The sequence below is a fragment of the Pristiophorus japonicus genome, chromosome 3, assembly GCF_044704955.1.
Source record: "Pristiophorus japonicus isolate sPriJap1 chromosome 3, sPriJap1.hap1, whole genome shotgun sequence".
Lineage (NCBI taxonomy): Eukaryota > Metazoa > Chordata > Chondrichthyes > Pristiophoridae > Pristiophorus > Pristiophorus japonicus.
In genome coordinates this window covers 275,051,792-275,076,628 of record NC_091979.1, presented here as the reverse complement: position 1 = coordinate 275,076,628, position 24,837 = coordinate 275,051,792, and the positions used below count along the sequence as shown (strand labels likewise).

The 24,837-nt window shown below is 44.0% G+C and overlaps 1 protein-coding gene and 1 pseudogene across 6 annotated transcripts in view; one reads left to right on the top strand and one right to left on the bottom strand.

Annotated features, from left to right (window-relative positions):
• LOC139260297 (C-terminal-binding protein 2) overlaps positions 1 to 24,837 on the top strand; it is a 318,546-nt gene that overhangs the window by 232,767 nt on the left and 60,942 nt on the right. For all 6 annotated transcript variants that reach the window (XM_070876739.1, XM_070876738.1, XM_070876735.1 and 3 more), the window contains 2 exons: positions 5,368 to 5,522; positions 15,942 to 16,086. In XM_070876739.1, coding sequence (XP_070732840.1) covers positions 5,368 to 5,522; positions 15,942 to 16,086 — 300 coding nt within the window. The remainder of the gene's footprint in view (positions 1 to 5,367; positions 5,523 to 15,941; positions 16,087 to 24,837) is intronic.
• On the bottom strand, positions 13,133 to 13,377 carry LOC139260633 (U2 spliceosomal RNA; annotated as a pseudogene).

Genomic DNA, 24,837 nt, shown 5'->3' with positions numbered 1-24,837 from the left:
AAAGACAATTGAAGGGAAAGTGGTCCTTTAATCAAATTACCGAGTTGTGTATTGTATTCCAGAAATCCAAAAACATATAACCTTTTTAACAAACTTCTCAACATTTTTGGAGCAGTTTATCTGTTGCTGATTTTTAAAAAACACAGTCTAAAATGGGCCTGAAATGTTACAGGCAGTCAGTGCAGAATTAGTATTGTCCCCTTCGATTCACACTTCTCAAAACAAACACATTAGAATGTGTAAGAAGGACAGGCTGATTTAAAAGCAGTTGCTGAGGCTTGGTTTTGTGGAGGCTCGAGCCTAGTACTAAGCGCACACTTGATGTGTTTATTAGTGACACTGAAGCTGTTTCCTTCCTGTCTCTCCCTTCGCTGCACCTCATTCCTCAGCTGAGTGTAGACGCGTGGCCTGTCCCAGGTATCTGCCAATATTAGTCTGTTAACTCCCCAAATTGCCACTGCTTTCCTGGCAGTCATGTTGGATACAATTTTGCATATTATCAGCACATCGAGGTACTTTATTATACGGCTTTGCGTAACTGAAATTTATTTGGATGAAAATTATATTTGACCCTTAACCCGCTGAATAATTAGGAGCTTCCTGCGGCCGAGACAATAAAACTGTGGCTTGCGTTAGGAGATTAAAATTATTAGCAAAATGAATCTGGCTGAATAACAGCAAAGCGCCAGAATGCTTGGCACCTCATTCTATTTACTACAGTACAAACAAGTTTTGGGGCGTCCTGCCCAGGCTGTCGGTGCATTTTCTTTTGAGAGGGTCGGAAAAAAATTATGTAATCTTAACTGAAAAAGTAGACTGTCATGTCTATTGTGGATTGGCATCTGTGAGGGCATAGTCCACTGGCTGGACTTTCTGGTTGATGGAGCCTCTACAGAAGGTAAAACAGTAATGCTTTGAAATGAAAAAGTAGAGCTTAGTTTTTAATCATGTTCTTTATCTTTATAATTCAAGTGAGTACTATAGTGAGAAAAGTGTGCCTTTCTGGTTTGCAAGACAAATTCCTGTACATCAACATAGGAGCCAGATTGGATAATCATTGATTTTTGCAACCATTTTTAATGACAGTCTAATCCATGCAGAGGAACTTTTCCATGAAGACTGATCCTTTAAAACAGGCCTTACTTATGCCTGTGGTCAGAAATGATAGTGTGTCCAGATCAATATGCACTTTCAATATTCACGTTAAGGGATTTGTGAAGTTTCAAGAATTTCTACCGTGACTTTTTTCACTGGCCCAATAAAGCATTCATCGTGTATTCAGTGTGAACACCACCCCTTCCTCCTCCCTTCCACTCCCGATCCAGCTGAATAGCATTAACCTCTATCTCTGTTTATACTGTGTTCATAAAATGTTACACTGCCTGGGGCCCTGTAAAAAAAACTGTCAAAACAACAGGGGCATTTAACAGAGATATTTTCAGAATTAAAAAGTGACTTTTAAGAGTTAACTGAAATTATATCTGTTGTTAAGAGTTTGTGAATAGGCTTGGGGAAAAGGTCAAGGATTTTGCTTGCCTGCCCTTTACAAAATGGCAGAATCCCAGCACATTCAGAGGTAGTGTCAGTATAGTGATTAAGAAGCATAGACAAGTATGCAGTGACTCTGGAAATAACTTTATGGTTAATTAGCCTTTCACCTTCAGTTGGATAAGTTTTCATCCTTAAAAACAACTTTGGGAATGTTTTGGGGCAGAAATAATATTTGGGATTAATATAATTGATTTTCACTGATCTAAATAATCTGTGATATTGACATGGCACAAATGCTATATTTATGACATTAATAATGCCTTCATGCAATGTATTTTCATTGCCAATCTTGATTGCAGCTGCTACAGTCATTCATAAGTTAAAATGGTGTTTAACATGATGAAGAAAAATGACATGTGCAGCGGCAGGTTTTTAAATAATTAGTGTAGATGCAGTGTGACTGAATGTTTGGATAGAGAGGATAGCAGTAACAGATGTTCTGCAAACCTGCCGTTTCTGCACTCCTCTTGCCAGCTCCTCATCTTTTGGGAGCTCAAGTTGTTTGAAAGGATCACTGCTGTGTGTTGGGAGTGCATCTGAATTGCATTTTGTTCACTTTGGTCAATGTTATATTTAGTGGTTTTCATTCTTCCTATTGGCGAGTCCACGATTATTAATGTCGTCATTTGCTCAGCGCTATTCACAAGCAGTTCTTAGCAGAAATGTCCAATAGCTGCAGGACTCCCGTGCTGTTCAAGCTTACCTTCCGTTGTTGGATGCGTTTTGCCAGGTTACCAGATGGAGTATTGTGTTTCAGGGGAGAACTGCATTGGGCAAGAGTCCTGTGTATCTCTGTTCAGCAAACCAAAGGGGTACTAGTAACTGCTCTGCTGACCTTGCAGGGACAAAGATAGCGACCACAGAGGAAATAACAGCATTTGTTAAGCTTGTGCTGTATCACTATGTTCTGGTGCTGTGACTGCATGATTTTTTTAAATTAACCCTATATAGTGATCAAGTTTGTAGTTTACCCGATTGGTTGTTTCCCAAGTATTCAGCAACGTGGAAAAGTAGCCAAGGGCAACCTACACCTTATTTTCTAATTTTGAGGGTAAAAGATTTAAAATCATAGCAGAAAACAGTCTCTGACATCTCACCAGTCAGCACATTGGTGGAGGTTAAAACAGTACCTTGCAGTGTGCACTCTGTTGTGTGAAGTTCGGGCCGTTTTGTGCTGACTTAGAGGTTCTGTGCCTGTACAGCATGTCTGCTCAGCCATCATATTTAATATTTTCTGGTCAGACATTTTACTGAGTGCACAGGCTCTACAGCTTCAATATTCTTAAAAAAATGCAAATATCAGTTCCAGCTTTGGATGCTTTCAGTTTTGCTAATGTAGTTGTTACAAGTAAAACGTCATGTTACTATATTGTTAAGCCATTGCTTCAGTGTCTTAAAGCGCTGCTGAGGTTTTTTTTTAAGTCCATACTGGTACAGCCAGAATTGAAGTGATCCAGAGACACAGCTTGCTGTCCTGCTAACAGAGGAGAAATCGTACCGCGCAGAATTCTATTGGATTTGGTTCATTGGTGTCTGATTTCTGCCGTGTTTGCAATATGATTTTGGGATCAGATATTAGCCGGTCTGCATTTAGGGATCATATTATTTGCTTAGGGCTCCTGCTAAAAATGTGTTTGCTGCACATTTCACAACATGAACACATTTGGTAGCACAACAACATTCAGGTCCTGTTCATGCTATTCTCCCACCTCTGCCTCCCCACACCAAAGAATGAGTGCTACTACATCCATTGTGAAGTAAAATATTCCACAGCGAACCACAGTGCATGTGGCACACAGCCATAGTGGGTTATTTTAGGACTTTGTTTCCCCCTTAAATTTCACAGGTGTTCCAAATGCCTATAATCTCAAGAAGTGATTTACTCTCTGGCCCAAGATTGTGTGAGGTTTCCCCCACCCTGACTCCCTGATGTAATTCCTGACATGAAACCTAGCTGGAAATTCATTGAGATGCCTTCATGAATATTTGATGGTGTGAAACAGTTCTTATTGCTGTCCCTGGGCTTATTTTAGAGTATTCTTACCAATAGATGTAGTAAAAATCAAACTTAAACTAATATAAGTTAATGTACCTGTTGTGCGCCACTTGTAAGCTGCTTTTATATCCGGCTTAATGCCGTCAGCTCCTGACACGCGGGTCTTGTGCAAATGTCGGTAACATCAAAGTGAACTTGACCGGTGACCCTTGGGAAAACCTGCTCTTACTGGGTTTTGCTTTAAACCCATCACAAATTTCTTGTACTACTCTTCACCTTAATGTTATTTAGCTCAAAACATTCTGTCCGGAAGCAATCCAAGCTTGGATTGGCAACATTTATTCTTAATGTGTTCAAGTGCACATATTAAGAAAAAAATGGCTACTGTTAAAATTTCACCAGGCCACCATTTACACTGGCAGTCAAAGTGTGGGTGCCAGCACAGTGAAAATAAGTAAAGTTCCACCTTTGGCTTCCATCAGTCTGTGTCCAAACTGAACTTGAATTTGGATATTTTTTCTTCCAAAGTTCAAAGGAAAATTTGGAACTGAGTTACAATTTCACCTTGCACAGAGCTGGAGCAGAGAGTATGCATTTGATCCAGGCAGGTTCGGATGCGAAGCCGCAATCTGACTCACATTTGTTCCCACTGCAGCAAAGGTCATTTTATGAAGCCTTATGCTGCAGCAGTTCACAACCAGGATGAGATGTGCTGACTTGGCTATGTTCACTTTGCTATCCAGAAGATTTAAAATTCACAATTTTCTTTCAGAAAAATATATATATATATATTTAATTTGTAGGAAGGTCCCAGGTTTGATTCTGTGCGAGGTCAGCCGATCCCAGCCAGCAGTACAATGGGCCTCAGCGAGGAAGGGGGAAGAATCAGATAGGGTGCCTGCTTCTGATAGTTGCTGCACATTGTGCATGTGTGAATCTCTGGCTTGGCACTGATGCCGTCCAACGGTTAAATACATCCTACACCCACTCTAAAGATACTAGTTAGAGAAAAGAGGCCTGCCAAGTCATACCCCAGCATGAGTCACCGTGATGGGAAGGGAAAACCCTTTGTTGAACTGCAGCTTTATGTATTTTCTAAAAAAATAAATGTGATTTAAGGGCCCAGTCCACTCTCTTTCCAGCACCAGCCCCCCCACCCTCCTGGTCACTGAACACCAACTAGTGGATCATAGAATAGTACAGCACAGAAGGAGGCCTTTCGGCTCATTGAGTCTGCACCGGCTCTTTCGAAGAGCAATCCAGGGTTAGTCCCACTCCCCCGTTCTGTAATTTCTTCTCATTCACTGGTGACAACTGTGGTCAGAGGATCGAGTGGCAGGTAGTCCTGTAGCCAGAATCACAGTGCAAGTGTAGGAGTGTTGTCATGCCAGTGCTGCACATTTTATTTTTATTCTTATACCGTGTGTTGAATCGTATGGCAAGAATTGCTGCACAAAGTAGATAGAACTGGAATAGTTACTGACTACATTTCTGTAAGGGAATATATGATAATCAAGGGCACTGATTTAAAATGGCAAACTCCATTTTTATTACATGGAATTCCAGGATTTTTACTGATCACATTTCACAATGCTGTCAATTTTTCTGTTTAAAAAGAAACACACAAACCAGAGCCTTGGTTATAATTCTAGTCATTATTTCACTGACAGCTATTTTAATTTTAGATTTTCAGCATGCATATGTTTTGCATTGCTTTTTATTGTTAGTTTATTTGGTTGCATTTCAGTTTGCTAAAGATAGTGCTCATCCCGATTTGAATTGGCCTTTAATAATAGTTCACATTCATTTCTTCTTTGCAGGTATCCGTCCGCAAATTATGAATGGACCAATGCATCCACGCCCTCTGGTGGCACTGCTAGATGGCAGAGACTGTACCGTGGAGATGCCAATCCTGAAGGACATGGCAACTGTTGCTTTCTGTGACGCACAATCTACTCAGGAGATTCATGAAAAGGTAGTATTCAGTTTTAACTCAAGTAGAACAAGATAAAACAATGCCGATTTTGTCTATTTGTTATTCTAGTGTCATCTCCCTCTTCTCTTCCCCCACCCCGCCTCCCCCCATCCAATTAGGATTTTTGCCAGATTAAGTAATGTTTGTGTAACCTCTGAGATTCTGATGGGTTTTAGCAACAGTCATTGATTCCTGTAATGGCTTTCATATTCTAAGAACAAATTTAAAACTCCCCAGCCTGTCAACAAAAAAATAAATATGGCTTCATTAACAAGCAGCCACTTGTGGATAATGTAACACCATGAACTGCCTGTGCTAGCACTCTACTGGAGCATTAGCTATATATGTCGTTTGGACTAGATTAGGAAGCTCTAGCAAGGATCAGGCTGATGCACTCAGAGGCATATTCTGCAGGGGAGACACACATTCAGCCAACATGGTCCTTTAACATGCAGATCTTTTGAGCTTTCTTTCTGAAGTAAATCTTTTGGTCTTGGATCCCCCTCCAGATTTGTATACACGTGTATCGGTTGCTCTTGGTAACCTGTACTCTTTTTAATATTTCATGATTTGATTTGCTTCCATTTAACCTTTTCACACATTTTGTTTAATTGTTTCTATCTCTTTACCTTCACTTTCTGGTGTAGGTTCTCACACTTGCAGTATAGACAGTGCTTTATAATTGAGGAAATCATGCTATTCTACGGAATTATTCCATTTAAATGTGTACTTACACAGCAGACAATTCCAACAATTAATGCTCCACACAACATCTACCACAATTGGTCTCCCTCAGCCATTTCACTGGTTGTACTGCAGCACATATATTACAGTAAAAAGAACATCGCAATAGAAACGCTCACAGACAAAAATTATCGTTGGCTACAATATCCCTTTTGTTTGATGACCTACATGACAAAGCCTACTCTGAATGTGCCTCAATCTCCCTCCAATCTCCATCCTGTGACGGTTTAAACTATGGCCGTCATCTTTCTTATGGCATGGGAGAAGTACTCTGATCCTAGGGGTTTAGGCTCAGCTCTAAAAGTGGAAGCTTTGTGGCAAGCCTGGCTTATAGAAATGATTCTTTACTGGCAATTTGATCCATGAAAGTAGATGCTGCTACTTGACTTCTCAGATAAAGCAGAGAAGGACTTGGTATGTTTGTTGTAAGGAGACTTCAGTTTGAGAAATATTTGACACCGGGATAACTATGATAGAAACACGTCTTGTGTTCTGTGTTTTTTGTAAGAATTTAATAAACTGTAGTTAGCTCTTGTAGCATGAGGTCACTTTGACTTTCGGTTACTAGAAAATATCAGCAAATTTTAGTTTTGTTCTAGCACTGCACATCTGTTAAAGGAATGCAGACTGCATTATAAAAGTATCAAAGTACAAAATGTAATGTGAATTAAAAGAAGACCACCAGGCAAATTTAAATATGTTCTTACTTTTTTTTGCCAAAAGCTAAGGTATACTATGTGCAGAGCAGATTGAATTTACGCTGGTTACTGATGTTAGGTCTGCTTTGCATAGGTTTGGCTCAAAATTATTGACTCAAAACAAGTATCAGGTATTCGATTCTCTACTGATTGAAGGCATAGAAAATGATGACCAGGTATTTTGAACACAATATCTTAGACAGGCAGTAGTTGACGTTGTATGCACTGTTTCAATTAATGTAAGAACCATAGGACCTGAAATTCCTCAATCCTTTGAGGGAAAATGTGTTATAACTCCAGATAGTTGGGGTGGAACTTGAAGCTAAGTCAGGTATACCAGGATTACATCAGGTCTAAAAAACACATATTTCCGGTGGACCTGGGTGCCCACACTAAAGTGGTGCATGTATGCAAATGACAGGATACTGAGGCTAAAACATGTTGTCCCAGTATTTCTGCAATGTACCTTTACTTAATTTAAGCCTGTAATGGAGAAGGTTAAGTTAGCTACACTTCATGTCAAACCTGGCGGTTTGGGGGTAGAAATTGCCCTCTGCTGGAAACGGGGCGCACCTACCCTTTTTGAAGTGTTCTGGCCGCAGCAATGGATGCGGCGGCCTATCTGGCAAAATTCAGCTCCTCGGGGTTTTTTTTCCCAGCAGGGCAGAAGTGGATCATCATGGGGACGGAGGTGGGAGCGGAGCACAGTGGCCGTCACTAGCGGGGTGGAAGTGGAGGTGGGACAGAGTGTCCGCAGCTGTCAGTCATCAGTGCCCCGTTGATGATGTCATTGCGCTGGCGCGTCACAACGTCTCTCCCCTTCAGTTAAAGGGGTGGGCCGCTGGGAATTCTGCAGATATTTTAGATCCATTGGGCCACCAAGGGAGGGTTTCAGCCGAGCCAAAAGGGGATGCCTGGAAGCCCGGCCAAACATGGGAGCATAATTGGTGAGCCGACCTGGCAGTTGGCCAACAAAAAAAAATAACATGGCGGCAGTGCGCCCTCCCCTTTAAGGGCGGCCGTGCACCGACAGCAAAAGCTGTCGGGGGCACCAGCCAGCAGCGGGGTCTCTCCCGCGGGGCAATTTCGGGTCAGGGGCAATTTCGCAAGGGGTCCCCGGCAGACGGTGAGGGGTCGGTGCGTTCACTCCGCGGCAGTAAAACGGGTGGAGCTGTCACGGACACAGCTCCACTCCTGAGGTAAGGCAATTTCTAAAATGGTGGCCCCTCCACGGAGAATCGGCAGCCATTCCACAGAGGCTTTAATGGGAGGGGCAATTTCGGCCCCTTGAGCTTCACAATCTGTCTGAGACTAGCTTTGACTGGAGTGCTTAGAAACTCTTCCATCTCTGCACCTTGTGGAATTAGGACTCTTTTGGTGTCTAACTTCCACCATTGCAGGAGTTTTCTGCCTCTTTTCCACTGCCCCCGCCCCCCTTTCAGAATCATTGCAGGCTGGATTATTGATCTCACAATTTAGAATCTAGGCCAGGATTGGGACCTCATGATGGGTGGAAGCCCCACGCCCGCACACTGCTGGTGGAATTTTGGGTATATGTTTACTTTTTTGAAACGGGGGGTGAGGGGGGGGGGGGCATTTTCTGGTGTTGTCAGCGGGTGCGATTGGTGGTGTGTCGGGTGGGAAAGTGTTTTATTTGACAGTGGGTCGAGACCCCACTGTCAACCCGCCGCCACACGTCTTTACCAAATATCGGGTCTGTCAGCACTGAGCAGACCCGACACACAGCGGCGGGGGAGGCAGTTAAAATCATTAGTGGCTTGTTTACAGCCATTTAATGCATTTTTTTCCACCTTTTTGGATTTGACAGGTCGCTCATCATTTTCCCGCTGTGCCTAGACGTCATCTGTGAAGCTGAGGCGGGAGGTCACTGGCCATTGTTTTAGCTGATGAGTTGACAGCTTCAAATGTCAAGTCAAAGCTACCAGCTGATTGAGAAATGTTCCCTTAGCCACTAGCTTCTCTAAACTGCATTTCCACTACAGATTCAGAATGCTGCAAGTCTTTACACAAGTCTCCATTTGACCTCATTACCTCTCCCACCATTGACAGATCGCTTATGTCATCTCTACTTCACCTGCCATCTACTCCATCAGCAACGGTGCACTTTATACTCTCTCACCTTGATCCTTAGAATCCCATCACAATCAGCCCGAACACCAGCATCACCAGGCACACTAGCAGGACCAACAACAACAACAACCTTCTCCGCAATCACCTGATGCTGCACAGGATACAGGGCATCAAGATTAGTGGGAAAGCGGGTTGTGTAGAGGACACAGAGAGGCTGCAAAGAGATTTAGATAGGTTAAGCGAATGGGCTAATGTTTGGCAGATGGAATACAATGTCGGAAAGTGTGAGGTCATCCACCTTGGGAAAAAAAACAAAAAAAGGGAATACTATTTGAATGGGGAGAAATTACAACATGCTGCGGTGCAGAGGCACCTGGGGGTCCTTGTGCATGAATCCCAAAAAGTTAGTTTGCAGGTGCAGCAGGTAATCAGGAAGGCGAAGGGAATGTTGGCCTTCATTGCGAGAGGGATGGAATACAAAAGCAGGGAGGTCCTTCTGCAACTGTATAGGGTATTGGTGAGGTCGCACCTGGAGTACTGCGTGCAGTTTTGATCGCCTTACTTAAGGAAGGATATAATGGCTTTGGAGGGGGTACAGAGACGATTCACTAGGCTGATTCCGGAGATGAGGGGGTTACCTTATGATGATAGATTGAGTAGACTGGGTCTTTACTCGTTGGAGTTCAGAAGGATGAGGGGTGATCTTATAGAAACATTTAAAATAATGAAAGGGATAGACAAGATAGAGGCGGAGAGGTTGTTTCCACTGGTCGGGGAGACTAGAACTAGAGTGCACAGCCTCAAAATACGGGGGAGCCAATTTAAAACCGAGTTGAGAAGGAATTTCTTCTCCCAGAGGATTGTGAATCTGTGGAATTCTCAGCTCAAGGAAGCAGTTGAGGCTAGCTCATTGAATGTATTCAAGTCACAGATAGATAGATTTTTAACCAATAAGGGAATTAGGGTTATGGGGAGCGGGCGGGTAAGTGGAGCTGAGTCCACGGCCAGATCAGCCATGATCTTGTTGAATGGCGGAGCAGGCTCGAGGGGCTAGATGGCCTACTCCTGTTCCTAATTCTTATGTTCTTATCAGCACCCGACCACATTGCTGCCCGGGAGGCCAGGGATGGCTTCACCATGGCCAGATTTACTTCACTTGACACTGTACACATTGGCTACCATATGATGCGCCAGTTGGCACCACCCCACACCAGCATCACAAAGCATCCCTACAATGCCCAAGCCATTCCCTTCACACTCTTGACCATTGCGGAGGGGGGGGAGGGAGGGGGGGGGTGGTGTAACGTTATGTCTCACCATTCACTACAACTCATTAAACCACTTCCAAAAGTTCACACAAATTTGTCCAGGAACACAAAGTGTTGAAGCTAATGGTTTCAGTGTTTCACAGCACATTAACAGAAACTTTGGATGGCTGGACTGACATATGAGGAGAGACTGGATCAACTGGGTCTTTATACACTGGAGTTTAGAAGGATGAGAGGGGATCTCATAGAAACGTATAAGATTCTGACAGGATTGGACAGGTTAGATGTGGGAAGAATGTTCCCAATGTTGGGGAAGTCCAGAACCAGGGGACACAGTCTTAGGATAACGGGTAGGCCATTTAGGACTGAGATGAGGAGAAACTTCTTCAGTCAGAGAGTTGTTAACCTGTGGAATTCGTTGCTGCAGAGAGTTGTTGATGCCAGTTAATTGGATATATTCAAGAGCGAGTTAGATATGACTCTTATGGCTAAAGGGATCAAGGGGTATGGAGAGAAAGCAGGAAACGGGTACTGAGAGAATGATCAACCATGATCTTATTGAATGGTGGTGCAGGCTCGAAGGGCCGAATGGCCTACTCCTGCATCTATTTTCTATGTTTCTATGTTTTCACCCAAGAGCCTACCCTTGAGTGTTGTTAGTTGGTATGATTGCATTAGCATTAAGATGAGGGTGAGTGTGAGGGGTGGCTAGTGAGATGGAGATGTGATAACGTAGATAGGGAGGGATGGATGGCAGTGCAAGGTAAGTTGGTGTGAGTAAGGATGTGCAGGAGTCGGGTAGGGAAGGCAGAGTGATGGGGATGTGCTGAGTGGCACAGCAAGATGTTGTTGAGTGTGGCTATGTACTAACGTTTCGTGATCTACTGAGATCATTGAAACGTTTGCGACAGTGCACCCAGGTCCTTCTGACCACAACCCTGCTTGTGCCCTCCTCTGCAATGTGTAACCAGGCTGCATTGGTCTCCTGGGGAAGTCTCTTCCGCCCATAAGTAGGGAAGAGGACCTCGCTGCGTGCTGTAACTCCCTCCATAAGCGTATGGAGGGAGACATGGAAGAGCCTGGGTGCAACCCTGCACCTCTATGTAGTCGTTGTCAGTGTTTTCAGCACCTTAGTGCTATAGAACACTGACAGCACAAAGGTCAAATTAAAGTTGTTCATGGTCCCTTTAAGGAAACCAGCTGATGACGTGTCACCAGACCTGCTTCCTCTAATTGGCCGGGAAATGTGCTGGGCGGGCTCAACAAGCCCAATCTCGGTAAATTCATTGTACACAGCGGGCTGGAACCAGCAATAGGGCCGGGACCTGCCACCGACGTCGCCCGCCACAGACCCACCGAGGTTCATAAAATCCAGCCCATGCAGCCTGGAGTATAAACACATGACTCTCTTCAGAAGGTCCCATTTTGAAGTGCCAGAATTGCCTGTCATTTGCCCCGAGTGTTGGCCCCATTGAGTTTTAAATAAAACATGCCACCAGCAGCCAATCCTGGAGCAATTGATGGTGAATATGGGAATGATCGCAGCCCAGGCACGAGAAGGATGCACCTGTGAAAAGTAGCGTACAAGGAAAGAAAAAAGCGCAAGACTTATAAATAACTTCCCCCACTTCTATTTAAAATGATTCACATGATGGGCTTATAGCTCAGAAGTCAGTCATTCTAAAATGGAGAAAATACACATTAAATGGGAGATAGTTTCAGAAGCACATGAAGGAAAGAAATCAATGAATGACTCGGACACAGAAGTGAAACGGCTGACGAGTCAGTAATAACTTAGTCAGTTTGGTATGTGACCTGTCGTGCAGTTTCCCTTATGAACTATGATGGAGGGTTGAGCTTAAGAAAGGTGGCATGGTTCAGTTTGAGGACAGCAGCATGGGTGGGCTGTCAGTGTGACTGATCAGAAGTCCATCTTATATATTATGCTATAATTTTTTAAAATATATTATTTAATGACCTTTGAGAAATACTCTAGGCCGGGTTTACATCCAAACCCCTGTACCCATCCCATGCCTGCTCCCCTGATTTTAGGCCAATTTCCTGGGGTCAGACTTATTTCCATAATTTCAACAGATGTTGGGAGGTTGTTTCCCCTAGCTGGAGAGTTTAGATGTAGGTGGGCATACTCTCAGGATAAGGGGAGGCCATTTAAGACTGAAATGAGAAGGAATTTCTTCACTCAGAGGATTGTGAATCTTTGGAATTCTTTACCGCAAAGGACTGTGGATACTGAATCGTTGAGTATATTCAAAGCTGAGATAAATAGATTTTCGGACTTGAGACGAATCAAGTGATATGGAGATCGGGCAGGAAAGTGGTGTTGAGGTTGACGAGCAGCCATGATCTTATTGAATAGCCAGAAGGCTTGAGGGGCTTTATGGTCTATTTCTGCTCCTAATTCTTATGTTCTTATGGTTTGAACAGGCACCCAGCAGGATACCTACCTCTGCTGGGTGCCTGTTCAAACCATGACTGTGGCAAGCCTCAGATATCTCCTGGCAAATCAACTGCATTAGGGATGCAAAAAATGTACCGGCATTCCTTAGGTTCAATGTTGCTATGGTGCAAATGACAGGAAATACGCCACTTGGCATATTCCCATTACTCGTGCCTCAATAGTATATGCCTGGCTGTTTTCGGATCAACATATTTTTCACCCCCTCCCTTCATTTTTTTTTGAAATTCGTAGCCAATCGTTCCAATTCTTTGTCAAATCACAAACGCCAGAGGTCACCTTGGGCCCATTCAAGGATCACCCTGCGCCAATGCTCTTAGCCAAAAGGCCTAGAGCCACTGCACTGTTCCTGGAAGTACTGCAATACCAGGTTCGTGCCATGGAGGTGGATGGGTCAGGCCCCCCACACACCTCCGTGGAGGTGGATGGGTCAAGCCACCCCACCCACCTCCTATTTCCAAAAAAGCATAGGAGAACCACCTTCCTGATCCATGGAGAATCACCTTGGGGTCATGGTTACTCCCCTGTCAGGTCAGTTACGCATGATCTTAGCCAAAAGGCCGAGTCGCAGAAGTTATGGGGAGCCAGTAGGTTTGCTTGTTGCCCGATTTTTCTCTCTTGCTTCTCCACCTGCCCCCCACAGCTGGGGTTACGCTGCCATAAGTCCAGAGGAAAATCTGCCCCTCCGTCACTGAAAAGTAAACCCTCTTGTAGATTCTGTGAAGACCAACTGCTTACTTTGATCTGAAGTAAGTCAATTCAGGTAATGATACTTAGTGACAGGTGTGAATGGATTTGAGTCCCGGAAATTTCAATTTTTTAGAATTGGGGCCATTTGGCCCAATGTGTTTGTGCCGGCTCTTTGAAAGAGCTATCCAATTTGTTCCACTCTCCTGCTCTTTCCCCATAACCCTGCACATTTTTCCTTTTCCAGTAGATATTCAATTTCCTTTTGAAAATTACTATTGCATCTGCTTCCACCACCCTTTCAGACAGTGAATTCCAGACCATAACAACTTGTTGTGTAAAATAAAATTCTCATCTCCCTTCTGGTTCTTTTGCCAATGATCTTAAATCTGTATCCTCTGGTTACCGACCCTACTGCCAGTGGAAACAGTTTCTTCGTATTTACTCTATCAAAACCCTTCATGATTTTGAGTGCCACAATTAAATCTCCCTTTAACCTTCTTTGCTCTAAGGAGAACAATCCCAACTTCTCCATCCTCGCCACATAACTGAAATCCCTCATCCCTAGTACCATTCTAGTCAATCTTCTTTCCACCCTCTCATCGGCCTTGACATCCTTCCTGAAGTGTATTGTCCAGAATTGAACGCAATGCTCCAACTGAAGTCTAGCCAGTGATTTATAAAGGTTCAGCATAACTTCCTTGCTTTTGTACTCTTGTCACTTTTTATAAAACCCAACTTGTCCTGTCACCTTCAAATATTTGTGTATATGAATCCCCAGGTCTCTGTTCTACACCATCTTTAAAATTGCACTGTTTAATTTATACTGCCATTTGACATTTTTCCTTTCAAACTGCATCACTTTACACTTCTCTGCATTAAATTCCATCTGCCATGTGTCTGCCCATTTCACCAGTCTATGTCCTCCTGAGGTCTGCTACTATCCTCCTCACTTGATTAGCTTTGTTCATGGGTTGGAAGACACAGTTTCATTCCCTGTATTCCAGTTTCCAACTTCAAAAGGAACGAATGACTCCTTCTCTGGCTGTATTCAGTTTTTCTTTGCCAATCGAGATAGAGGCTGAAGATTCTTTGCTAGTGGACAAACCTCACACATCAGTTATGTTATATATTAAGATTTAGTATTGCTAAGAGAGTTAGCAAAACGTCATGATTTTTGTTATTTTTAGACCTGAGGAGTTAACATTCTGTAATCAAGTGGAATCTGCTGTATTGATTCCTGCTACTGTACAATTAGTACTTTTAATAAATCTGATTCATAGTTTCTAACCTGAGTCACAAGTTGCGTGTTTATTCCTCTGCTAATTGAAGTCTAGGAGAAGACAAGTGGGGTAGTGTCAATTCAGTGAGCTAAATACTGTAATAAGTGTTTCTGTTTGGCTCTGAGCAGCGATACATTGCCAGATGTTGGATATCTCAAGTCACATTCCAGCTTGTAGAGAGCAAGGGCTCATTTACAGGAGTGATGATTAGGATTGAGCATGAGCAAACTATCTGGTGAAGCCCTAAAAATGCAATAGTCTATCACAATTTGTGCACAACTTCCCCTCAACAAAGCTAATTATTTCTGTGCTAGTTTTTCCATTATTTGCCTATCAACATTTAGCCCCTTGAAGGAATGAAGGGGAAGTCACGTTTGACAAATTTGCTGGAGTTCTTTGAGGATGTAACAAACAGGGTAGATAAGGGGGAACCAGTCGATGTGGTGTATTTGGATTTCCAGAAGGCATTCGATAAGGTGCCACATAAAAGGTTACTGCACAAGATAAAAGTTCACGGGGTTGGGGGGTAATATATTAGCATGGATAGAGGATTGGCTAATGAATATTGGTCTTTATTGCAAGGGGGATAGAGTATAAAAGTAGAAATGCCTTGCTACAACTGCGCAGGGCGTTGGTGAGACCACACCTAGAATACGATGTACAGTTTTGGTCTCCTTATTTAAAGAGGGATATACTTGCATTGGACGCAGTTCAGAAAACGTTCACTAGGTTGATTCCCGGGATGAAGGATTGTCTTATGAGGAAAGGACACCTAATACCCTTCTCTGATTTGGAGCAGTACACATCCTTCTCACACAATGTTTTTGGAAATGTAAAAGCTGTAGGTAATTGCACCAGCCTATCATTTACACTAGCCTGTGAGCAAAATATATTTGGCATCTGCACCACTGATGAAGAATAGGGCCCAAGGATCTTTGCTGCTCAAAAGTGCCTATGTGGTTGGGGTCAGGTTATTGGGGTTCAACAGGCATTGCCTGTACACGAGTAAATGAGATAGCACATTGTATAATTTTATATCTGATGATTTGGAACATCAGATTTGTAGCTGTATTGTGTGAAGCACTAGCCGAGTACTCATTGAATTGTGAATTGACATTCTCATGTCTCTTAGTACTTGCTGTAGATGAATAATAATTTCTCTTTCTCTGTAGGTTCTAAATGAAGCTGTGGGGGCACTAATGTACCACAATATCACTCTAACCAGAGAAGACCTGGAGAAGTTCAAAGCACTGCGAATAATTGTACGGATAGGCAGTGGATATGACAACATTGACGTTAAGACTGCAGGAGAGCTCGGTGAGTTGAATCCAAGCGTTGCCTTTAGTGGATATCTTTTTAAAGCTTATCTGTAAAATCTGATTTACAAAGTGATGTTTAAGTCAGCAATGGAACAGATGCAGTTGTGTCAGCATTAAAGTGCTTTTGTAATTCATTAAAGAAGCTGTTCAAGTGCTGTGATTGAATTAGGTATAAACATGGTCAATGGAAACTGTACCATCATATTACTAGGGAATGCTGGGATGGGAAGGGAACAGAGAGTGGCAGATAAGTTCAGCAATCGTTTCTTGTCTCTCCTCGACCAATCTGAACCTCTTAGTTTCCATACATTAAAAAGGGTTGCAACTTGTTCTGTTTTGAAAATATTGTGATTTGTTAACAAAAATTATTAACTGACCTCAAATTATTTGTATCTTTGTCCTGGATGGAGTCAAGTTTCTTAAGTGTTGTTGGAGCTGCACTCATCCAGGCAAGTGGAGAGTATTCCATCACATTCCTGACTTGTACCTTGTAGATGGTGCAAAGGCTTTAGGGAGTCAGGAGGTGAGACACTCGCTCAGCCTCTGACCTGCTCTTGAGGCCACGGTATTTATGTGGCTGGTCCAGCGAAGCTTCTGGTCAATGGTGACCCCAGGATGTTGATGGGGGATTTGGCGATGGTAATCCAGTTGAATGTCATGGGGAGGTGTCTAGACTCTGTCTTGTTGGAGATGGTCATTGCCTGGCACTTGTGTAGCACAAATGTTACTTGCCATTTATCAGCCCAAGGCTGAATATTGTCCAGGTCTTGCTGCATGCGGGCACGGACTGCTTCATTATCTGAGATGTTGCAAATGGAGCTGAATGCTGTGCAATCATCAGCGAACATCCCCGCTTCTGTCCTTATGATGGAGGGAAGGTCATTGATGAAGCAGCTAAAGATGGTTGAGCCTCGGACACTGTTCTGAGGAACTCCTGCAGCGATGTCCTGGGGCTGAGATGATTGGCCTCCAACAACCACAACCATCTTCATTGGAGTCATACCTAGCACAAATCAGTGGAGAGTTTCCCCCCCAGTTCCCACTGACTTCAATTTTACTTGGGCTCCTTAATGCTACTCGATCAAATGCTGCCTCGGTCAAGGGTAGTCACTCTCACCTCACCTGTGGAATTCAGCGCTTTTTTCCAAGTTTGGACCAAGGCTGTAATGAGATCTGGAGCTGAGTTGTCCAGGCGAAATCTAAACTGAACATTGGTGAGCAGGTTATTGGTGAGTAAGTGTCGCTTGATAGCATTATCAATGACACCTTCCATCACTTTGCTGACGATTGAGAGTGGACAGATAGGGTGGTAATTGGCCGGATTGGATTTGTGCTGCTCTTTGTGTACACTTTGTCGGATACATGCTAGTATTGTAGCTGTACTGGAACAGCTTGGCTAGAGGTGCGACTGGTTCTGGAGCACAAGTCTTCAGCACGACAGCCGGGATATTGTCGGGGTCCATAGCTTTTACTGTATCCAGTGCGCTCAGCCATTTCTTGGTGTCACGTGGAGTGAATCGAATTGGCTGAAGACTGGCTTCTGTGATGTTGGGGAACTCAGGAGGAGGCCGAGATGGATCATCCACGCGGCACTTCTGGCTGAGATGATTGCATGTCTTTTGCACTCATGTGCTGGGCTTCACCATCATTGAGGATAGGAATGTTCATGGAGTCTCCTCCTCTCATTAGTTGTTTAATTTTCCACCACCACTCACGACTGGCTGTGGCAGGACTGCAGAGCTTTGATCTGATCTGTTGGTTGTGGGATTGCTTAGCTCTCTCTATAGCATGCTGATTCCGTTGTTTCGCATGCATGTAGTCCTGTGTTATAGCTTCACCAGTTTGTCAGCTCGATTTTAGATAGGCTGCTCCTGGCATGTTCTTCTACACACCTCATTCAGGATTAGTCCCTTTGCTTGATGGTAATGGTAGAGCAGGGGATATACTGGGCCATAGGGTTACAGATTGTAGTGGTTTTCAATCCCCTCCCAAATGCTACAATCCTCAGGCTGGCCTTCTGTGCATTGCTACCCCCGCCCCGGACCTCACCATTAATGGCAGAGCCACTGCCATCCAATTGTCCGAATGTCCCTTCTTAAACCTCTCCGCCTCTCTTGCGCAATTGAAAGCCTCCTCAAGACCCATCTCTTTGTGCACAGTTTTGGCCGCCTCTCCTAATTTCACTGTTCCTGCCTCAGTGTTTGTGCATCATGTGTCTATCTGAGAATTGCCCTGTGGAATTTCTTATGTGAAAGGCACTGTACAAATGGAGGTTGTTGTTGTATGTGATTGGCCGATGTTTTGTGCAGGTGCGTATCCCTTTTTCAAAATGCAGCATTTGAAAACCTGACATTTCCTGTCCAGTTTTTAAGTATCTCAAAAACTGACCAAGACCACTGATACCAGACTGTCAGGATCAATTGGCCATCCTATGGGCCCAATTTTGGCCAACCCGTTTTTTGGGCGTACTTACCCTTTATGCGCCGTTTTTGTGCGCTGGAAACGGCGCTGGAAAAAAATGGCCCCATCTTGGCCGTTCTGAAGAGTCTGGAGTGCCCTGGCGCGGCGCAGATTAAATAGTGGGGGGTGGAGCTACAGCCCTGCACCGAAATCAGTGCCGGCAGCGTCACGCATGCGCAGCGGCATCGGGTCCGGTGTTCACACATACGCAGTAGTGCCGAAACTTGCAGCCGTGCCCTGCCTGTTGCTGTTTGTATGCAAATTAAGATGCTTGGTTTCCCCCCCCGCCCCGGAAGGCCAGCCAGCAGCTCTTTCTCTCTCTCCCTTTCTCCCCCCCTCCCCCCACCGATGCAGCGTTCGGTCGCCCCCGCCACCCCCCCCCCCCCACCGAAGACCAGCCAACAGCTCTCTTTCTCTCCCTTCCTACCGCCCCCCCTCCCCCACCCCACCGATGCCGCGTTCGATCGCTCTGCTTCGCACGCCGCCCCCAGCCCTGGCCAAAGGGCTTGCCGGTGCATGCCCAGCCCAGCCTCTCTTCCCCCTCCCTTCAACCTCCCGATGCATCTTTGCCGGCCGCCCCTTTCCCAGGCCGAATGGCGTCCTGTACAAGCCGGCCCGCTGCCTTCCCCAGCTGAGTTCAAGTCAAGGTAGGATTTACTACAATTCTTTATTTGTTATTCAATTGTTTACCTGAGTTCTTTATTTTTAATGAGTTATTTAAACTTTTATTTGCAATGTTTGGTGCTTGGTTGCAGGTCCTTACTTACTTACCTGCGCTGATTTCTTAATTGCCCGTTCAGTTTAAGGTCGGATTTGATGCAGTACTTTTATTTGTTACTTTAATTATTTACTTCACTTCTTTATTTTTTATTGAATTGTTATTACTGCTTGTGCTTTGTTGGGTGCTTGTTGGTGCTTGAAATGTTGTTTAGGTGCAGGGTTCCTTCTATTTTTTAATTTTTTATTTATTGATTGCTTATTACTTTGGTCTTGGTGCTTTAGGTGCAGGGTTGCTTCTATTTTATTTGTTAATTAATTGCTTATTACTTTTTGTGCTTTGTTTGGTGCTTGGTGGCGCTTGAAATGTAGTTACTTGCACCGATTCCTTAATTGTAAGTAAGGTCTTTCTGTGCGGACAAAAGTGGACACATACGCTGCCCTAAGTTAGTTTAGTACAACTTTTTTCTGGCCAAATTGACATAAATGGTGCAAGTGGCTGGGAACGCCCCCTTTTGGAAAAAAAACTGACCTAACAAAAACCCTAACTAACTCACTTACACTGGCGCAAATTAAATGGCCATTGTGGTAACTTTTAAGATACACCAGAAAAATCAAGTTACACCAAAAAAAATGGTGCAACACATGGGGAAATTTGGGCCATATATATGAATCGGTTAAAAAATACCATCTTTGACATGAAACGCCCATTTTCTGACTGCATAGCACTAAAAGCAACCCGCCAGTACCCAGAGGTTACATTCAAATCCCGAAGATATTTACAAAAGCAAAATACTGCGGATGCTGGAATCTGGAATAAAAACAGAAAATGCTGGAAATCTCAGTGGGTCAGGCAGCATCTGTGGAGAGTAAGCAGAGCTAACGTTTCGGATCGACGACCCCAGGATCTTTATTTGCTGTTAGTTCTGTCCAACTAGAGGCATTTCAACTATCTCAGCATTTGGTTTAGTAACCCTCGAGTTAGAAGGGCAGTGTGGCCAATAAGGTGTTTGGGGATTTGCCAAGAGGAGTCTCTTACAAACAGATAGATGAGTACAAATGAATGGACTTGGTTCTCTAGGTCTCCAAATAAGAACTGTCAGTATAAAAGTGACTTAATGTTGTGCTGTGCTGCGCTGGCACTCCATGTCTGAAAGCACTTAAGTTGTGCAGTCTCCAGTGTACCAGACAAGTTAGAGCCTCGATGGAACAATTGGGAATTACATTGCCTGGAATGGAAATGAGCCATGCAGCCCCAGCCTGAGCTGAGTTAGCAGATAGCAGCCAAGATGGTGGTAGGAATGCTGTAATTTGGCATCGAGAGCCGTTGGCTAAGGAGGGGAGAAAATCATTCCAATTGCAACTCCTAATCACTTACCTTGCCTGTTTAAATAGGCTGCTGACATTCACTGAATGGACTCACACATGAAGGACAGCTATGCATGCATTCATTGGGTGTGCCTGTAGAACTGTATCCCAGCAGAGGTCAACATTGGAATTTAAAAAAAAAGGATACCAGTAAGCTGCAGGTCGTTTTTTTGCTCCAAGCTATGGCTGACAGATTATGTCCATTTTTGCCTTTTTTTAAAGTGTAATTCTAATTTATTTAAAACCCTGATATGCTCCATTCATCAAAGGGGTATCACAGATTTAAAGTATTTTTAGTTTTATTCTGACACCACTACAGTAAAAGCTGTGAGCTAAAGTTACCTGTGCTCGATAATGGTCTACAAAAACAATGAAAAATGATCTGCCCGAATTTTTTGCTCCTGATTTTGAGCACTATTCTCATCATGTCATCACACTTCTCCTTCCCCCTCCCCAAAAGTACCAAGCTTTGTTGCTAAATTTTCCTTTTCCAAATACTGGTGTTATAATGCACGATAAACTACCTTCATAGGAAGTAGAAATATTGGTAGTCATGAAAACCCAGATCATGGAGTCAGGAGAAACTCCCTGCGTGTTATTTTGTGAAGTCGATATTGGATACCAGCTTAGAACAAGGGCAGAGGATTTATGAGTTCTGCTGGAAATGAGAGTTCTTGTTCTCCAGAGTTGAAGTGAAGCAATTAATGTTTTGATCAAAAGAAAAAAATGTATGGTAGTTTTGCATAAATACCTTTTAAGAATCGAACTCGTGGAACCATGTAGTTATTTAGTCTGGATTACTATTTGTAAAGAAGACTTGTGCCAAATTAAAGGTCAGCAGAGCAAATTGGCAGTGTGCCGTTTAATAAACTGTACTCTCTGTTAGTAACAGCCCAGACTGTTGTTGATGCTTACAAGATGCTGATTTAAGTGTATGCCAGATTAAAAACTGAACAAAGAGCCCTGTTGTAATGTCTGATATTCTTGTAAAGGGATATAGTTTCAAATGTAAAGATGCACTTTAGTTGGTTATTACCTAAATATTTTGCTTAATATGTTTGCTGTGTAGCGCAGCAAGCTAATTGATAACATACATTTCCTGGAGCTGAAATCTTGCACAGTTTATTCCTATTAATGCCCTGTGTTGTCTCCATAGGCAGGGCAGGGAGGCACCATGATTAGAGGAATAGCCTGAGCTGTTGCAGTAAAGAAATTAGATCTGTGCCGTTGGAAATAAATAAATGGAGAATTCAAAAAGTTTTTCTTCACACTGAACCTTTATATGTTTTCTCGCTATAAAGACACAATAGACGCATTTTTCTGCTTGTGTCTTGAATAATCCAGATTGTCCATCTTGTTCTGTAAAGTGGAATTTCTGTTTTTATATACTATAAATTTCTCTCGACATAGGGCTCTGAATTAAACAGCCTGTTTACCCTACTGTCTTATTCATTTGTTAGAGCTATTGTTTATGCATTGGTTTGACGTAATAAAGCAATGTGGCAATGAATCAAGTCGTGAATTACTACTTCTAGTTTGGAAAGTAAATAATATTACAAATAATAGCACTGTTGGTAGTCTGTAATATTTTTTATCCCATATCAGTCATATGATATCTTGTTTGTATAAATTTGCTTCTATTATGCAATGGGTGAACTGCTGTTATACTTAAGCTGCTGCAGGACCACAGTCAACTGCTTTCCAGACCTTGTATTATCCATAATAACTGGTAACTTGGCTCAGTTAGTTGCACTCTTGCCTCTGAGTCAGAAGGTTGCAGATTCAAGCTTCACTCCAGGATTTGAACACATAATCTAAGCTGGTACTCCGGTGCAATATTGAGGGAGCGCTGGATTGTTGGAAGCCTTAGCTTACCTGTACATGTGGTTGTAAGAGATTGCGTGGCAGGATTTAAAGAATGTCCCTCAACCTACCCAAGGGCAGCACCAAAAACTAGATTAACTGGTTATTCATCTCAATGGATGTTTGCTGTACACAATTAGCTAGTGTATTTGCTTATTTAACGACATGACCACACTTCAAAAAAATGTGACCATAGGAAGTAAGGTTTTGTAGACAGGATATTATGCAAATGTAAGACTAATGTCCTGGCAAATCGAATAACTTGGGTAGTAGATAGGGCTTCAAACTAATAAGATGAAGGGAGAGTTCAGATAAGATTAAATTTATAATTCTGAATAGAAAGGTCAAAGCTGTAGAGCAGAGTAGCAATTTGGGTAAAATCAAGCAGATTGTGTCAGGAGGGGCCAGATAGTTTAACAACAGTTATAGGGCATTAGTGACTAAGGCTACATCAGGGGAAAATATAAAAAGTTAAAATTAAAGACACCAAAATTGCCCTCTGCCCCAAACAGGGCGCACTTACTGTTTTGTAAGTGGTCTGAGGATAATCCGGTGAAATTCAGGACTTAGCTTTTTTTTTCCGGTCAGTGCGGCCGTCGTCAGTGGGGCAGAACGGCCTTCGCTCCAAGTCACCAGCACGTCGCTGATGACGTCAGCCTCCCTCCCCTTTAGTTAAATGGGAGAGCCGCTACGAACTCTGCATTTAGTTTAGTTAGGCCCACTGGGCCGCCAGGGAGGGCTTTGGCCAGGCCAGCGGCCCGGTACCCAAGAGGGGTTACCAGACTGCCTATTGGCGGCCCGGCCAAACCCTTGGGCATAATTGTCGGCCCAACCTGGCAGTCGATCATCAATAAAAAAAAAACATGAATTTGCTGGCAGCGCGACCTCCCCTTTAAGGACGGACACGCCACCCAGCCACAGACAGTTCCCCGCTGGGGGCAATTCCGTGCGGGGGTCGGTAAGGGGCTCGCCACCGGTCGGTAAGGGGTCAGCGCGCGCCTGACGCAGCGGGAAACGGGCGGTGCAGTAACCCATTCCTGCCGCTTCCGGCCCAGGGGCAATTTCGGTGGGGTCGGCCCATCCATCTGCCCCTGGTCGGTAAGGCACCTCCACTCCATGTCCACCTCTTCGAATAAATAGGTCATTTTTGGGATGGCAGCGTGTAACTAGTGGAGTGCCACAAGAATCAGTGCTTGAGCCTCAGCTATTTACAATCTATATAATAACTTAGATGAGGCGACCAAATGTAATATATCCAAGTTTGCTGACAATACAAAGCTTGGTGTTAAAGGACGCAAAGAGGCTGTAATGGGATATAGACTGGTTAAGTGATTGGGCAAGAAGGTGGCAGATTGAGTATAATGTGGGGAAGTGTGAAATTATCTATTTTGGTAGGAAGAATGGAAAAGCAGAATATTTGTTAAAAGGTGCGAGACTAATAAATGTTGGTATTCAGAGGGATTTGGGGGTCCTTGTACACTAATCCACAGAAACTTAATATACAGAGAATTAGGAAGGCAAATGGTATGTCAGCCTTTATTGCAAAGGGGTTGGAGTATAATAGTAAGGGGGGCTGAAATTCAATCTCCCGATAAAGCCTGTTACTGCCAGAAAGCGGCAGCAACGCCGCATTGTCGAATGGCTGCCGGTTTTTTTTTTGTCGAATGGCCGCCGCTCGCGAAATTGTCCTCGGTGGCTTTTCCAGCGGTCCCCACTTCTGCCCCGCTGCTGCTGCCGCCGAACCCGCCTAAGTGCGTCATCAAAGCGCGCACCGCCGACCTCCCGCCCCGCAAGCAAAATTCACCTAAAAAAATCTGGCAGCCGCCGCACGGTGCCCCCGACAGTTTTTCTCTCTCTATTGGTGCACTGTGTTTGCCGTGTATGCAAAATGGTGGTGCGGCCTCCATTAAAGAGGAGGGCGCACTGCCGCGGCCGCCATCTTACTTTTTTTGTCGTCCGACTGCCAGGTCGGCCCAACAATTATGCCCCCGAGTTCGACTAGGCCTCCAACATGGTTTGGCCCAGCCAGAACCCTCCCCGGTGAACCCAGTGGACCTAACTAAAATAATCGCAGAGCCGGCAGCAGCTTTCCCCTTTAAGTGAAGGAGAGCGATGTGATGACATGACAGCGTGATGACGCCATCAGCGCTATGCTGATCACTGACAGCGCCAGACACTCTGCCCCTCTTATGACAGACACTTCCACCCCCATTATGACCAACATCCGGCCCACTCGAAAGTAAAATACAAAGAAGTGAATTTCGCGCAAGAGGCCACTGCATCCACTGCGGCGGTGAAAACACATGAAAACGGGAGGTGCGACCTGTTTCCAGTAGGGGTG